Source organism: Wyeomyia smithii, chromosome 2 (assembly GCF_029784165.1).
Source record: "Wyeomyia smithii strain HCP4-BCI-WySm-NY-G18 chromosome 2, ASM2978416v1, whole genome shotgun sequence".
NCBI classification, from domain to species: domain Eukaryota; kingdom Metazoa; phylum Arthropoda; class Insecta; order Diptera; family Culicidae; genus Wyeomyia; species Wyeomyia smithii.
This window is the reverse complement of record NC_073695.1, coordinates 31,246,730-31,265,305: the sequence shown is the minus strand read 5'-3', so window position 1 is coordinate 31,265,305 and position 18,576 is coordinate 31,246,730. Positions and strand designations below refer to the sequence as shown.

Genomic DNA, 18,576 nt, shown 5'->3' with positions numbered 1-18,576 from the left:
TTCCGAATCGGGTAAAAATAATCCGCGTTATTGTAAAAATATCCCGTTTAAAAAACGCATAAAAACAACCCGCGTAAAAAGCGACCCCAGTGTAACACAATTTTTTTTTGTTCCTAGTGACTATTTTTTAAACTTTGGAGAACCCGATGGTAGTGGACAAGATAAGGGACATCTGACCAAATCTAACAACAAGCCGTCCTTCAATCTAATATTTGAAAATATCTCAAAAAGTACAGCAAGCATTAATGAGAGTATTCATCCCGTTCAATCAGTTGATATTTTAGATTTGTTAATTAATTAATAAATTAATAAATCATATGCAAATTGTCATTACTAATATTCTAAATATCTGTTGTATTTGATTATTTGAATTGATTTGTTTTAGGGCATATATTTTATGATTTATCTAGCTTCTAAATGAATATTGTTATGTTGGCAGCATTTCTAAAATTTTTAAATATCATTGGTGATTAAAACTATTCGTTTGGCATTTTACCAATAAAAGATAGTTTTTTTTTAAAACAGGATTTTTTTTCATTTCAAGTATTACTTGGGTTTTGAAAGCAAGAAAGTTAGACAGATTTGACATTTAACAGGTAACCTAATAAAATAAACCGTTACCTTTAAGATAACCAGCGAGAAAAGGATATATTCGATTGCTTGTCATGGTTATTCCTGATCGGACTGTTAGGTTTTGTATGCATGGGACCTAGCTAGTTTTTGTATTCAGTAGGCATCGAATAATAATTATGGAATGTTTCCAAACAAGCACAGTAAAAAAAATTACATTACTTTAAATGCACATAAATGGAGCATTGGAAACCATGTAATATATCGTGTGGCATTATATTCACATGCAATGTAAATGAATATATCGTGAATTTGCATGCATATTTATATTCGAAGCTTAAAGTTTATATCAATTAACGTACAAATTTACATGGCTTAAAACGATTCTGTATTGTGCATTATTAACGGTGTGAAATTGTATATGTTTTTCACTTTATGTGCTAGAAACCGTTATGTGCTTTCATTTGTATTAGTTGTAAATTTCATTTTTTGGTACTGTGAGTGTCTTAAAATATGATTGATAGATTGATTTTTATTATAGAGCCTTCAACCTGAGGGGTCATTCAGCTCTTCAATCTTAAAATATGAATAAGAAACTAAATATTTCGTGCATCACATATTGCTTGCAAGTTAGTGTGGCCCAATAGATTTTGTTTGTGCAAAAGACTTGGTTTCGTGTAAAATCATCATCCCTTTCCTTCCCAAGTAGTACAGCCTTTTAGTCGTAGCCGGCGTCGTTATTGGTCACTGGTAAAAGCATTGTGAACCAGTGAAAATTGTACCATGAGAATGTAATGCTAGTCCCCAGCACCATTCATCTGGTTCATTTTGCATTTTTTTTTTTTTGATTCGACCAATCTCGGAGTGCAACTACGGGCATTCTACCTAAGCTAAACTAAGCTAAGCTAAGCTTTGCATACTTATCGCTTAAGTTCATAGTTTGGCTTAAGTCATGAGTTAACGCTAAATTATAACAACATTCGAGTTGAACTGATTTCCTCGGAGAAAATCCCAACCTTTTTGAGCGTCTGTTTTCCAGTTCAGGGGCGGCTCACAACAGCGTCTAACCCGAAGTGTGCGGCTGAATGATAAAACGTGTTGTAACGAACGCTATAGCCAAGATGGCAGCCGGTACTGTAGTCTTAGTAAGCTAACCGCCTAAACATTTACGCTACGAACAATCAAGAAAATATCTCGAAGCATTCGGCACGGACCTAGGCAACGAAAAACGGACCACGAATGGAAACTCGGTACCTGGAACTGCAAGTCGCTGAATTTTGTTGGCAAAACAAAGTGTTGTATGGACAGTTAGAACCCCGTAAGGTCGGTATCGTGGCTCTGCAGGAGATCTGTCGCAAACTTGAGAAGGTCATGGTTAAAGCCTCGTTGGAGTAATAAATAAATAAATAGGTGAGAAGGTGCGGAGCATCCGATGCATCAATTTCGCAGCTTTTCGCCTGCTGATAAGAAGCACCTTTTACTGCCAAAGATATTTACGGCGATCACCAAACCACCGAAAAACAAATCAAATTGATCACGTTCTCATTGATGATCCGTTTTTTTATCGAACATCACAAGGTGTAATGTGACGAGCGAGCATCGAAACGAGGGGCACGATTTTCAACAAAGGTTGTGACGACCTTGACGTTATTACGAAAACCTTTGCGACGGCGGAGGCAATCTACCCCAGGCTAAAAGTGGAGACTAAGAGGGACTAGAAATTGTTGTGTCAAAAACCAATACATTAATGTTTTTTTCGTGTTTTTTCACGATTTTCAGCTCGATTAGCAAGCGGAAATGATACTGCTACTATTTTTTTTTTTTAAGTTTTTAGCAGAAATGATTAGAAACCACGTACCCCCCGGCATAAAAAAAGACTTAAGCCTGTATTACACTCTTTGTCCAATGGTCAAAAGGGTGTATTAAGCCTGTAGTACACCCTTTGACCAAGCGTCAAGTATTTGTCACTTTTTGACAGATAAAAATTTGGTCAAAGATAATTATTTGTCACTCTCCAATTTTTACATGGGGCAAACAACAACCATGATGTCAAATAAATTTGACCATTATGTCAGAAGGTCAAATATTTGACCATTGGTCAAAGAGTGAAATACAGGCTTTAGAGCCTTTAAGTGTAGATGACAGGGAGAGACTCGAAAGAAACCAGCATTTACCTCCCACGGACAGTAGGAACTCGAAGTGGTAGATGAGTTCGTTTACTTGGGATCTCAGGTATCCACCGACAATATCACAAGTAAGGAGATCCAACCACGTATTCAAGCCGTAAATCGGGCATACTTAAACCACATACTAACAGACGTAACACTGGAACCTAGCTCCATCGCCAAAAAAAAACGTTTATTTCAAATTTTCAATCGAATAACAGTCATCGCGCGGAAACGTCGTCTGGGGTGCTGTCATGCAATCTCATACATATTTTGTAGTTCCCCATTTGACACATGCAGTAACGCTGGTGCTGATGTCGAAATACATGACGCAGCGCGAACACGACAGCAGATGGTGCTAAACGTAACGTAAAGTACTGGAATCATCAAAACGATGATTTTATTGAAAATTTGTTCGACGTGTTATGTCTGTTAGTCTGTGCTTTAACTTTCGCAGGACGCTGCCAATAGACCAATCCAACTTTTCACGAGCGGTAATGGTGGACAGTGCACGCCGTGCACGCAGCCCATCTTGACGTTTTCTGTAGGCCCGACAGCCACTAAAGATGGCGCACATGCAATACCAAACGGGCTGTTATTTTTCACCTCTTTATGTCTGTTGGTTCTTTCAAACTGTCGCTAATGACAACTTTTACAACGCGAAATCCTTCGCAACAAATCCGAGCGGGCTGTCAGGTGATTATGATTCACCTGACAGCCTGCTCAGATAAGGCCGATGTTATAATAAAAGCGAGACGATGCGAAACTCGCTTTTTTCATTCGGGGAATAATATCTATAATGGAAAAATATATTCGTATTTATTACGGCATCGGCTTAAAAAAAAGGAACGCGAGTTCAATATCATCGATGACAACCGTACCTGATCAGCAGACTGTCAACTGCACATGCCAAACCAACAGGACATTCTCATGTCCGAACAAACAAAATACATTAAAGCCGCTTTTTACGCGGGGGATACATGCCGCGTAAAAAACTGCGTAAATTCCGGAATCCGCGTAAAAAAAAACCGCGTAAATTCCAGAATCCGCGTAAAAAAAGGGGAAAATTCCGGAATCCGCGTAAAAAAACCGCGTATATTCCGGAATCCGCGTAAAAGAAAAACCGCGTAAATTCCGGAATCCGTGTAAAAAAACCAGCGTGATTACTGCATTCCAAGTGAAGGGAAACCGAAATCCGCGCAAAAAAAAATTCCGGCATCCGCGTAAAAAAACCGCGTAAATTCCGGAATCCGCGTAAAAAAATCGCATAGACTCCGGAATCCGCGTAAAAAAACCGCGTAAATTCCGGAATCCGCGTAAAAAGAAACCCGCGTATAAAGAAACCCACGTAAAAAAAACCGCGTAAAAAGCGACCTTAGTGTACATGCTTCAAAATGAGCTGTTGTGTGTAACATAAGACAGCTTTGTTGCCTGTGTAAGCTTTAGCTGTATGTGAGCTCTCATGAATAGCTTATACATGAGACTGTCATAATAAAAGGAGAGGACAGTCGTCAGTATAGTGTCACACTGCAGTACATTTTCGAAGCTTGGTTGCGGACAATATTTGGTGGAATACAATCCGAAAGCGTAGAGTAACGTAGGCGTATGAATCACGAGCTGCAGGCACTAGTTCAAGAGATTCCCATAGTGCACCTGCCGGAGGTCGGGAAGCTGCGACGGGCCGTACATGTCGCGAGGATGCCGGATGACGGTGCAGTAAAATCGGTTCTCTTCAAGGATCCCACCGGCACCAGAAACAGAGGGGCCCAACGCGTTAGGTGGCTTGACCGGGTTTAAACAGATCTGCGAGTGTCGAGAACCATATGAAAATTGGCAACGAGTAGCCCAGGACTGAGAAGAGTGGAGGAAAATACTTTATATGGCACGAGCCACCACCGCGCTAGGCTGCTAAGAAAGTCGAGTTGAAGTTATACAGATCATGTTTTGAGTGAGATAAAGTGGTTTAGAAAAATTATATGCGTATAAAGTCTCAAATAAGAAATCGCAACGAATGTTTATGCGGAATATTTCTGCGATGCTAGGAAACTTATTTTTTCAAACGATAATAAACACTGGTCAAAATTCGTCTACCAAATATTCGTGTTTTTTTTCCATTGCAATGGTGGTAAGAAGCGGTGGTCTCAAAACTGTACAGTTACCACAGTTTGTTTTGAATATGCCTCCCGTAGCAGTAGCACACAGTGCTAATGAAGGAGTCTATAGTGGCTACCAGTGGCGACAACAGAAAATGGTAGGTGACAGAATCAGCAGAACTGCTCAGATTAACGAATGGTTGCGTCGGAAGACAGCAACAGAAAAGGGCGTATTAGAGAAATCTTAACTGGTATCAATTCGAAACTAAAATATATTTTTTTAGATATGCTGGTAATAGACAAATGAAGATAGATTCGTGATAATTGACCCAAACTAAACTTCTCTCGGAAAGCATTGATGATTGGTTATAATTCCTCGAGCTCAAGATGGATTGTGATGATTCGATGTAACCTGTTCATACATATTTTTTACCTTTCGCAAAGCTCGCTTCTGTACACTTGTCTGATCTTTTTCGGAAATAATTTGAAAATTGATTAAACGTATATCAGCCATGTTTTACGCTCAATACTTAGATTAAAGATACATCATCGCAGGCGAAAAACGCAACAAACAACTAAAGCTGCAAGACCATCCTAGTAGAATTCGTCTCATAGTTTTTCCGTTCAAGTTTTGCTTGGCTTTATTTGCAAACGTGTTTGCTAGATTTTCCAACTCCAACTATCCAACAGAAAAAGATCATTTATGCAGTACGAAGACGTATCACAACTGGTGTGATTTTCTATCATCAATAGACGATTGATGTGCGAGTCCTGAGGATTAGTGTGGAATCAAATTTTGTTTTTGACAAGGGAGAAATATTTGCTGATGGACGAGTTCGATAGTTCGGTTTTTATTTTATTATCAAACCTTTTTATTACATATATGCAATAACTTAACTCATGTTTCATAAACGTGCTAACCTCAAAATGACTTGTAAAGCTTTTTCATACTATTCCTCGAATAACCGTATGGTGATGCAAAACCAAAATAAAAATGTAACAAACCCTTCGCTATCAACTGTGTAAACATTGATTTGTATGTGTACAAGATTTGTCTTATAATATATATCTCCCTACGTATTACGGTACTGCCGCTACCTCACCACGGTGTGGCAGCCTGCTTCCCATTCCTACTTGATAACATCACAATCGCAGTCATTCTCTAGCTTTTCGTAGCTTTGGCTCATGTTTTTACGGAACGATTTTCTAGCTGTTTTACCAACATCGGTGGTTTGGTTCTGCCAGTCCTGTCAAATGACTCCGTTGGTGACAGTATTCTCGTCGTCTTCGTCTTCGTGCCCTTCATCGTCTTCGAGACTTTGTCCAGGCTTGGGCATCGAATCATCCACTAGCACATCACTGAGGTTGTCATATCTGAGGGCAAATAAGAAACGACATTAATTTTTGTGAAATTTGTGTATCCATAAAGATTATATTCTGATGGGGGCGCGTGATCATTTTTCGAAGTAGCAGTTGTTAGGTGTTACCATATGAGGTTTCAAGCTGCAACTTAAAAAAAAACTAGCTGAATAGTTAGCGCACTTACTTCTCTACGTGGTCGTCGAAGTGGTTAAGCAGTTCCTCGTCCCTTCCGCCCGGTCGGAACTGGCACAGGGTGAGCAGTCGCAGTAAGGCCAGCACTATCAGCAGCCCTCCGGCCACGTGACTCAGCCACAGTCGATGGGGCCAGATTATCAGCGCAATGCCTAAGGCCACATAGGGAAACGAGAGCCGCCATCCACCGCAGAACCGGCAAAAGTTCCAACACTTGTGACAGCCTGCCGAGTAATCGTGGCTGTCGAAAGATAGAAACGGGAGAGTGGAATTTAATAAGGATAATACAATCAGATAAACTTTCAACTCGAATCGCCCCCCTCCACTACCTAAAGCTATATGGGTAATTATACAAAAGATTATTTCCAGCGATACCGTGGGAAGCTTTCTTTCGTGCTATCGAACCGTTCACCACGATGGACTTTCCGAAAGCCATATAGGTAAAAATGCCAGCCTATCTTCAAGTGATAAATCTTCGGAATGCCATTCAACGGATGGCACGCTGCCAACTGGCGATTTATTCTGGAAGAAGCAATGTGTTGCTTATTTATAGCTTTGGAGCACGGTCTGCAGGAACAAAGACACTTGTGGGGTTTTCATCGATTATGTCGTATAGCTATGAATATTGACATGAATCGGACTGGCAGAAAGGGATACAATTGCTCTATGTATTCGTTCATTTACCAATAATTTGCGGTCTTTAAATGATGCTACCGGAATTTTTCCATTGCTATAGAGAGTTTTATTTTGTAAAAATCAGCTCATCAAAGCTCCACTTATATTCAGAAATTTACTGACGTAACCGTCGCAATCCGCCTGAGCATTTTGTCGTGCACACCATTTAATTAAAAATTTTCCATAGTAGGCGGGATCCTTGGAGAGATAATCAAAGCTTGCGTATGTACATTATCAAAACATTGTGACAGGCAGTAGTAAGCCAAATGAACCGAGCGAAATATATCTTCCTTGTTATCAATGAAGGTGTGCCATAATGTACGAAGACATGGGAAAGTTTGTCCATTCGATGGTGTTTTCGAGAGTGCTGAACGAAGGACTGGACTGCATTCATGTCCGTGACCGGTAAGAGATATGGTGCGTTCCGTTCACCTTTTACTTAAACATTCGTGAAAATATCGGGCACAGACTGACGGTGGCCTAGAAGCCTCCCTAGGCAACAATAAACAAAAAGCTCTTCTGCTTAATGGAATTACAAAACTTCAGAAACTGAATCTCTGACATTAATTTTATCGAACAAAATGAAACAAGCTGGTAGAAATAAAAAAATATTAGGTACTGCATCATCAAACTAAACAGTCATTTAACAAGCACGAAAAATCTGTCAAATCACTCGAGAGACACATGCATGTACTTTATCTAATAGAAGCCATCGAGTTGGGAATGATTGCGGGTGACAAAATCAAAGAACTCACCTTCTACACAGCAGTTGTACGAAGAGTATGAACAGCCATTTCACTTCTAGCAGGAATATGAGGACAGAGGCAACTCTGAAAGTGGAAAGTGAAAAGATAATATGTAGCGAAACTTTTCCCATTTGCAAAGTGAACAGTGCGAGAGTAGTCTACCTTTATTGTATTGATTGTTTAAACCATATGTGTGTGTTTTGTTTTCTATTTGGAAAAAAAAACTTTGTACAAAGTTTTTACTATTTGATTAAGACTCAAAAAACGAGTTTGATTAAACTATATCTATCAAATATTTCGTCACATTTTACGGATAAAGCTGAAAGTCAAACATCAGTACTCATGTAAATTTATAAATCATTTTACAGCGAATCCGATTCGGAAAACTCGTATCATTATCAAGTCGCTAAAGTAACTCGATATTAGTCCTGCTACTTGTTCCATTCTAAGCAATCACAGTAACTACAAACTGTGGTCGAAAGAAAAATTACACTGGTCAACAAAGGTGTCGCCCTAAAGCTCAAACTAGAAAAAAAGATAGATTATAGGTTTTGAGTCATTCCTGTAAATTTTGGTGCCCCAACCACTAACATTTTTTCAGAGACTTAAATGAGTTTTCTCGGAAACATAACGATGAAGCGATGAACCCGGCGAGCAATTACTATGCGATACTCTCACGTAAGTTGACAGTGTTATTCATTACAATTTTAACTGTCAAACTAGACAAAAGCAAACTCAATAAAGTGTCAAGTATTATAGTATTTTTGGAATACATTACATTGGCGAGCTAACAAATACTTGTGGAACTTTGTTACGCCAAAGGTTAGGGCAAGAAATCAGTATTCCACAGCCACCTCGTATCCTTCTTGAGTAGTTTGTCGAGAGGATGGCGAAGCTCACAGCTGTTACGAACAAACTGGCCGTAGCAATTGCCAGCCCCAGGATAGACAAGAGCGCGGAAACGTTGGTTGATGCTGGAATAGAAGCAATAACTTCGTGCTTTCCTGCATCGAGACCTTTGCTGTCGATAATGAGCCCCAAATGCTTGATAGACAGTTTGACGTGAGAAACAGATTCCTTCAAACGTTGAACAAGCATGTCCAATGATACCTTGTGTGCCTCCCAGGTTGGTCCGAAGATGATAGCATCGTTGAGAAACAAACGTATCCCAGGAATGTCAGCAATCATTGTGTCAACAAGTCGTTGGAAAGTCCTAGGCGCTGATTTTAGTCCTGGTGCAGGGCGGTTGAATTTGAAGAGACCCCGGTGCGTATTTATGGTGAGAAGTTAGTGTGGGAGTGAAGAAGTGAGTGAGGGAGTGAAGAAGTGAGTGAGTGAGTGAAGAAGTGAGTGATGCTGAAGGCGGCGCTTCCGTTGAGCTGCGTGAAATGTTTTTCTGGAGTTGGAATAAGATAGTGACTGGCTTCCAGAGCATCGTTGAGGCAAGTGGAATAGTCCACATAAATACGAAATTCAACATTCGACTTGCGTTCTACGACGATCTGTGTGGCCTCTTCGGAGAAATCGATAAGGGCGATGATTCCCAGCGACTGAAAACGTGTCAATTTGTCATCGATCAGCGAAATTGTGTTAAACGGAACTGGTCGCTTCGAACAAAAAACACGCTTGGCGTTAGGCTTGGGAAATAGCTCAATAAGCTTCTCTTCCTGCAATGAATTTTCGAAATCCGCTGGAAGGTTAGCTTGAAGCTGCGATGTGATTCCTTAAAACCCGACCCCGGAACTGTTGCGACTTTACTGCAAAGCGTATCGAATGGAGCTGACAATAGGCTGAAGATATCGATCCAATCAATGTCGAGCATGTTGAAGTATGGTGATTGCGTCACGAAACACTGGCCACGCTTGACCATGCCATTGAGGGTGACTTCACAATAGGATTCAACGATGAGGGCAAGGAGTCCACGGGATGCGTTGGATGCTTCAATCGATGATGGTGTCAGCTGCGGGCAGCCCGATATCTTCAACATTGATTTGGAAATTTTACTGTGATATCCCTTGAGGAGTCCAGTTGTAGCGAAACAGCGACATTGGTGATGGTGATTGTCACATATTTTCGTTTTCTGGAGCTGTTAGCGATATCGTTCACGAAAATTTTTTTGGCGTCGGGTCTGAAACTGACCTTCTGCTTAAATAGCTTTTTTGCCCGGGGTTGAGTGGAAGAGTTGCTTGAAGATTTTGGGCAGCCGCAGTAGTTTTCTTTATGACCAGTGCGATTGCATATTTTGCAAGGATGGTCACAGAATGGACAGTCACGAACATAGTGCATTTGTCCACACTGCCAGCAGGGAATACGAGGGATGGACTTATTTTTCGATTCCGGTGGACGTTGTTGGTTACCGGGTTTCTTTTCGGAGATGCTATGGATCGCATACTTTGAACTAGAGGGTTGCTCGATCATTGTGGTGCCCGACTTCCCAAATAACACGGTTTTTCTTTAATAAGTATAAGTAACTGATTTATGACTTATTAATAACTGAAAAAGCGCGAGGAGCGGTGCCAATGTAAAACATAAATTTTACTTTAAATTAATTTTTTACACAACTTATATAAAAGAATTATATATCGATAGTAATATTTTAGATCTACATTGTACTTGATGAAGAATAAATAATTCACACCACCGAACACATTTACAACTGATTTCATCATATTTGCTTCCGTTGCCCGTCTAAATCAATATAAGCAATATAAGCAAAAGTTGATTATAATCGTGTTATAAATCAGTTTTAAAAACAATTTTTAATCACATTATGCGACGCGACGCGAGACCAGACAAACAACATATGTTGTAAGAACAATAAGTGTTGTTTGTCTGGTCTCGCGTCGCGTCGCATAATGTGATCGTCGGTTCTTACGTTGCACAAAACATCGAAAATACAGTGCAATTTTTAATGTATATAGAACTTCATGTTATAATTCTGATATATAACATCAATACGAGTGGATTAAAACTAGATGTTTTCCTTGCAATTTATTTATAACTTGTTATAACTTGATGTTGCGGGTGTTACTTGGGTTGAGATTGATGAGCCGCTGAAACTCTTCGACCAGAGTTTAAATGGTCACCGGTGCGCACTGCTTCCAAAGCGGCAAAAACGCGATCGAAATTATATTGACCCAAAAAACTTGATTTTTAAGCCACAGTTCGGCAAAGTTATAGCAAATTTCATAAGAAACAACTTTGTCGAAGACACCATACTTCTATCTGCCTAGACTTATGTGGAGTTTGCTACAGATTGCCACTAAAAATTAGTTTTTTTAATATAACTTTTAGAAGTGATTTTCTACAATTTTCCAATGTTCTATAACATTGTTTGCTTCAATAAAATGAACAATTTCTTCGAAGGAAGTGTATTGTTATCTCACATATTTTTTTAGTTATTGACGATTCCTACTTGAATAATGCACTAATTCACACTAATTACTTGTTACTCGAAAAAAAAAAAGATTTTGGAGCCATAGTGTCTTCAGCAAAGTTGTTTTGTTGATTCTTCTGCATTCTATGAAAGTTGGAATTTTGTAATTAATCTACCCAAAAGAGCGAAACGAATTTTATTTTTTTTATTTTTGCATATAAAAATCCACTTTGCAGAGTAAAGTTTTAGCACATTTTATAAGAAACAACTTTGTCGAAGACATTATATTTCTATCTGCCAAATAGTTCATTTAAACTATTTTAAAGTTTTCTTTAAAATGCCCCTTAAAATTATTTTTTTATTTAACTTTTTATAGTGGTTTTCTAAATTTCTTAAATATTCTACAATGTTTTTCAGTATAATAAAACACATGAGTTCACCGAAGGAAGCTTATTGTTATCTCTCTATCTGTTATAATTATTTAGCTATTGAAGATTTCTGTTAAAATAGTGCACCAATTTACTTACAGATAGAAACACAGGAGACAGCGAGAGACAAATGCTTATATCTGGATTGAATGATGTTTTAGTTATCCTTTGATATAGAAATGGTTTAGTCTGCAGATATTTGCAGATTTCGAAGATATCTATTAGTAAATTAATGCATTGTTTTGATAAAAATCGTCAATAACCAGAGAAATATGTGAGATAAAAATAAACTACTAAAGGTTATATTGAATCACTACTAAAGGTTATATTGAAAAAACTGATTTTTAGTGGCAATCTGTAGAAAACTCCACATAAGTCCATTTAAATAGGCAGATAGAAGTATGGTGTCTTTGACAAAGTTGTTTCTTATAAAATGTGCTACAACTTTGCTGAAGACGATGAATTTTTATGTGCAAAAATGAAAAAAAGTACATTTCACTTTTCACTGTTAAGTGGATTAATCACAAAACTATAACTTCTATAACATGGATAATGATTAAAGAAACAACTTTACTAAGGACAATGTGGCTCTTAAATCAAGTTTTTTGGGTCAAAATAATTTCGATCACGTTTTTGCAGCTTTGGAAACAGTGTGCGGTGCTTTCGCTGTCTCACCTTCGATGAAGGAAGGCAGCCTTGCTCGGATGACCGCGTAGCGTGTTGCCGTGTAATTTATGTAACGACTGTGGCAGGACTGGCGCAGGAGTCGAACCTTGGCTGCATCGTCAAGACTATGTAGATTGCGTCGTAGCAGCGATTTACCTACAAGATGACATGGTGAACATTGTTCGTGATGCGATCGACCAAGCTATCCAGACTGCAAAGAAGACTGACAAGGTACTGAAAACGGAGCTGCAATACACGAAGCTTCGTCTTTTGGCCAGGAATCGGTAATCACATAAAAATTCGTCCGGAGTTGTACTCCATGCTGCACTGCTGAACCAGAAACAATCGTCTCGGATACCTTACCTTACCAGTCAGCTCCAGGCCGAAGTGTCCCTTGCTGTTCGAAGAAGTCGTCTCCATTCAACTCGGTCCATGGCTGCAGCCATGTCGTCTGCGGAGGCCCCGCAGGTCGTCTTCCACTTGATCAAGCAGCCTTGCTCGCTGCGCGCCCCGTCGCCTTGTTCCAGTCGGGTTGTTATCAAGAACCATTTCACCGGGTTGTCGTCCGACATCCTAACGACATGCCCAGTCTCGGATAACGGTACCCAATTCACTTGCAACGTGTTCTGAATTTTCTGCAAAAAACGAGGTATTCGCCACGTTTCCACTGTACCATTCCATCCCCAGTCAAACGGATTAGTGGAAAGGTTCGTAGACATTCTGAAGCGTACCCAGCGAAAACCTCAATCAGGAGAAACTTTAGAGGAAACAACAAACGTTTCTACTATTCTACCGAACAACACAACTATTAGTTACCTCGGCAACAAGTCTCCAGCAGTAATAATGTTTGGACGACCAATTCGGATTATTCCATCAATGTTGCTTCCACCTTATCATGCCAACTCAGCAGAACAAGCGAAAGCAGCACAACGAAATGACCGATTCAACAAGAAACGCTCCCGGTGACGTCGTGTATGCTTAAGTCCATCAAAGCAACTCTTGGCAATGGGAAGCAGCCACGATCATTGAACGAATTGGAAGAGTAAATTACAACGTATTACTGCAAGAACGATAACACATTAACACTTTAATCAATTGAAACAACGTTCCATGGAGGCGGCAACTACAAACCATGGTTCATTATCCATATTCGTCAATGGATTTGGGGCTGTTCGAGCTGCGGGACCAACTACAGCACCTGAAGTGCTCTAAAAACTGATGAGTCGAAAAAATAAGCTGAAATATGCTATAATTTCGTAAGGAAGAGTCCTGGAGATGTGTGGTCATTGACAAAAATATGTGTTTTGGGTGTCCCAACGATTCTTCCGAACATCATTTTCTTGTAAAATGCAACTGACAAAAGTTAAATACAAAAAACTATATTTTGAGTAACTTCAACAGAAAATCCTTCATAACTTTATACTCAATGAAGGTATAAATTTTGTTTGTGCAGCAAAGTTTCATATTTTTCAATTTTCTACAACTTTGCCAAACAAACCATTCCTCTATCTCTCAACACAAAAAAGTTAGTTTTTTTTTTTTATTTGAGATTATACGGGTAGGATAAAAGTGAAAGGCACTATGGAATTAAGTTCCACTTTTTGCCTTTTTGGACCACTGTGCACTGATTGTGGTCGAGCTAAAAATTATTCATTATGAGCGACGAACAAGCTGTGAAGCCACCAACCAACACAAGGGGAGGTTGAAAAGGCGATTAGTGGACTGAAAACGGCAAGGCTGCTGAGAAAGATGGTATCCCAGATCATACTGAGGATATGGTTGGATAAATGCCGAACGACTGGTTGGAAGGCCTCATATGCCCAATCTACAAGAAAGAGCATCAACTGGATTGTTGACTATCGAAGCATTACTTTAATCAACTCCGCATAGTGTGCTCTCTCGTATACTGTTATTCAGATTGAGACCGTTAACAAAATTTTTCGTCGGCTGTTTTTCGGCAGGAGTGTTCTACGACGGATTAAGTTTTCACCCTGCGACAGATCCTCGATAAATTCCGGGAGTAAAACTTGCAGAGTCATCGGTGCTTATTACGGGAGTCACTTCACGGTGAAATATATTCACGCTCACTTCACTTTTTTAGACCTATTCCCGATTCCAGCTCAAGTGAGGTGACAAAAATCACCTCCGTGAAGTGAGATTGCCAGTGAAGTGAAATTGAGAATAGGACAAGTGAAATGTGGGAGTTTTCTAGCTCAAAAATTTTCACTCCCGGGAAGCCGATTGAGCTGAAATTTTGTATGAGGACATTTTGAAGTAGAATACTTCTCTCAGGAAGTTCGGCTACATAGGGATGTGAAATGAAAATCTAAAACCGAAAAAAGTTCAAAATATGTCCAATTTCAAATGCTAATAAATCGGTTAGTATTCGATGGATTTCCTTCGTTCTTGCAGCAATAGATTGGAAAATCTTTTAAGATTCTTCCCAAAATAAGATAATTGTAATTTTATTATTCACACTATTGTACTATTGAAAATAGTCAAGCCTTGTCAAAACGAAAAATTCGACCTCTGATTGGTCGTTATATGCTTGCTTCCCAAGCACGGTCGACAGGATCATATTCTTTGCAATTGAAAACATGCTATTTGGCCTATATAAGAGCCTATTTCAGCCGGAGCCGCTCATAATAGTTCTAGACAGCGACAACAGCAGTCGTCCTTCCTTAGCAGCAGCACTAGCTCTGTGGTTGGTTACCACGTCTCAGGAGCAGCGCGGTTTTTCTCAGCGTGTGTCGCCAGACAGCCATTATTCCCCCCGTGTTGGGGCAGCATGAAGATTGCCATCAGGAAATCCAATTATGGGAATCAAAATGCCTTTTTGAAGGCAAATAAACAAGTCATTGGAAGTTAATAATTTTTGTCAACGCAAGCAAGTATTCTGTGTTGCATCCTAGCAATTTAAATTTGTCGCACCCGTCTAATTTACTGAATGTGAAATAGCTTCCACAGTGCATGTTGTCCGTGTATCTTAATTCCCTCAATGTTAGGGCAGCTCAAAGGTTGTAATTAGCAACCGATTTTGAACAGCAAAATGCTTTTTTCAAGGCAAATAAAAAAATAATTGAAGGGTAATAATTTTCTGGCATCAACACAAGCAGACATTCTGTGCGGGATGCAATCAAATTCTGTTGTAGTTGTCTAATTTTCACTTTATTTAGTAAACCCCCCACTGTAGGGGCAGCGCAAAGGCTGCGATCAGCATAACCGACATTGAATAATAAACTGCCCTGTTAGTACGCATTCACAAAAGCAGTTAGTTCGACTATGCAGAGCTAATATGAAGTCGATTCAATCAATCAGCATAAACAGAATTTCGTCGTCTCCCAGCTGCCAAGTTGCAACATGATGCAACACGCAACAGCGAGCAAACGAAAGCGCTTGATGTTACAAACCGCAATAAGATACGGGTTAAAACCGTTGCGTGTGTGAGAGCACCATCGGTGTTTATTCGCTGGATACACTATCTACTGTCTACTGAACGCAGTAATCTGCTTACATGCGACATGGGGACGGGAACATTTTCTTCAATCAAGCTGCGCAACACGACACAAAACATGTTAATTTGTTGCTTCAATGAGAGTGCTATCGGTCCGGCTCGACAGAATGTTCACAAGAAATCATTTTTGTGCATCCGTGCTACGAAACTGAGGAAAAACTTTAGAAACTGAAAAAAGAGGTGGAGCTTATCAAATGATCGCTCTGAACCAGAATGAAGTCACACATATTTTTCAAGTTATATCATTCCACCACGTATGTAAAATAATTCATTCCTATTTTCATCCCTATATAAGAGCCTGTTTTAGTCGAAGCCGCTCATAGTAGTTCTGAACAGCGACGACAGCAGTCCTCCCTTAGCAGCAGCGGGAGCGAGCGGTGGCTACCATCGATAGCGGATAGCTGCCACAATTGTGGCATGGCTGCGAATAGCGTTGCAGTTGCTCAGCAGTTGGGCCAGCGTATAGCGGCCACAACTGTGGCATGGCTATGCATAGCATAGCTGTTGCAGCGGGTATATCAGCATCGATAGTAGCAGGGTCAGCTGATGCAACGACACTCCCTTCACTAAAATGCTGTTTCAGTGTGGTAGCGGGAAGCATCAGCAGCAGGCTTGCATGAAGTGAATACATCAGCCAGCAACTTTCTCTAAGGCCTCTGCCATAGTAGACGCGAAAAGCGGCGCGAACCGATTCGCTCGGCCGTAGGTTGATGTACAGCTCTACTGATGGCTGTACATTAACCTACAGCTGAGCGAATCGGTTCGCGTCGCTTTTCGCGTCTATTATGGCAGAGGCCTAATGGGAAAGTTGTATCAGTTTGTTCAGAAGAATATTATTGTCGGAAATATTACAGAGATGCGATTGCGTAAATCCGATTTTGAATTGAACAATTGTTCTTTTGAGAACAAATAACACACTTATTTGAAGAGTTAATAGCTTTTGGTACCAACAGCAGTATAGTGACAGCCTCAGCGGTAGATGCAGATGCAGCCGGTACTTCCCTGAGGCCGATGTAAAGGTAAATGGGAGCAGCACGGCGAAACAGTTCGGGTTATGCTTAGACGCGCGTCATTTTTCGTTGTTGATATTCCCCACATGAAACGACGCGCTTTCGTATGACAGCGGTAGATGCATTTGCCAACACTTCCTCCAGTAAAGCCGTGTCTAGTTTTCAATGTGAAAACACCTTTCTCATTGTGTTGACCGTGCGCCTTAGTCCTCACTATAAAGGTAACACAGAGATGTAAGATAAACACTACATCCTATGATAAATTGAACAATTGTCCTTATAAGGACAACAAATGGATTACTGAAGATTTAATTTTGAAAAAGAATACTTCTCTCAGGAAGTTCGGCTACATAGGGATGTAAAATGAAAATCTAAAACTGAAAAAAGTGAGAAAAATTTCAAATGCTAATAAATCGGTTAGTTTTCGATGGATTTCCTTCGTTTTTGCAGCAATCGATTAGAAAACCTTCTAAGATTCCTACCAAATGCATGAAATTGCAATTTTATCATTCGAACTATTGTACTATTGAAAACTCTTAAGCCTTGTCAAAACACCTTGATTGGTCGTTATACCGCGCTTTCCCAAGCACGGTCGGCAGAGTTATGGACCTAGTAAATTGGGAATGCATCATTTGGCCTATATAAGAGCTTCATCAGATAATAAACAAACATTTCATCGGATATTAAGTTGAACAACTGAAATTTGAAGAACACAAATGATTATTTGAAGAGTTAATATTTTCTCGTTTTGCGCTATAATCCAAAGTTAATTATCTTCATCTACATGCATACTCTGACTATTATTACGTGTTTGCGTCGCTTAGTGTTTGGCTACGGTCATGCAGAACGCAAATAACGGCGCGATGCGATTCGGCAAGACGAAATCTGTTGAAATGTATAGCTCTACTTCGCCTTAAAAAGAGCTGTACATTTCACCACGGTAAGGCGAATCGCATCGCGCCGGCATTCGCGTTCTGCATAACCGTAGCCTTTGTTCCGTTCCCGTTTAATGATGTCGTATTAAATGTGCATATTACAATTCGGCAGCACTTCAACTTCTCATTTGCACAAAATTTAAAAATATCCAATGAACTTCATTCAAAATATCAGACAAAAAGAGATCACAATACTGCCAATGAACGGTCAACATTTATTTACTAGAAAAAATGACTGACACGCAAGCAGCCAGGTTATCTTTCTTGTAAAAGTATTCTACTTCAACCTTGCGGTCGTGGCTTTGCATACAACCTTCTTGTGATTTTTCTACAAGAGGAAACTTTTAAGCCCTACCGCTAAACGAAATTCGAAAGTCAATTTTTCTCTTACGTTCCATTGGCCGCAGCTCGAAAATTTGAAAGTTCCAGAGAGCCGATTTTTTTCAAGAAAAAAAAAAGATTCGCCTTGTTACTGGAAAATAAATCCCATATATATTACCGCTAGATCACAAATCAATCGATTTTTAAACTTTCCTATCTTCGTGAAATCATCATCACAACTGGTCGTGAAATAATTCCACGCGAAACGTCGCTTTTTCCGTTTCCACTTCACTCATAATAACCTGACACTCATAATAACCCAGATTTCACGGCAGATGTCACCTTGCGACGTTTTTCTCACTTACGTGAGTCCCGTAATTTGACTTCATTAACTTCACTCTGATTTCCCCGTGAAGTGACTCCCATAATAAGCACCATCATCTATTTGTAGTTTTAAAGGCTACAACGTGACAACCTTCAGTGGGCTGGACATGTAGCCAGAATGCCCTACAAGACAGCCGCC

The 18,576-nt window shown here is 39.8% G+C and overlaps 1 protein-coding gene across 13 annotated transcripts in view; it reads right to left on the bottom strand.

The window, feature by feature from the left end:
• Positions 1-5,671: 5,671 nt before the first annotated feature.
• LOC129721582 (uncharacterized) overlaps positions 5,672-18,576 on the bottom strand; it is a 99,469-nt gene continuing 86,564 nt past the window's right edge. For all 13 annotated transcript variants that reach the window (XM_055674328.1, XM_055674330.1, XM_055674318.1 and 10 more), the window contains 3 exons: positions 7,813-7,887; positions 6,375-6,623; positions 5,672-6,202 (listed from right to left, as the gene is read on the bottom strand). In XM_055674328.1, coding sequence (XP_055530303.1) covers positions 6,079-6,202; positions 6,375-6,623; positions 7,813-7,887 — 448 coding nt within the window. In that variant the 3' untranslated portion in view covers positions 5,672-6,078. The remainder of the gene's footprint in view (positions 6,203-6,374; positions 6,624-7,812; positions 7,888-18,576) is intronic.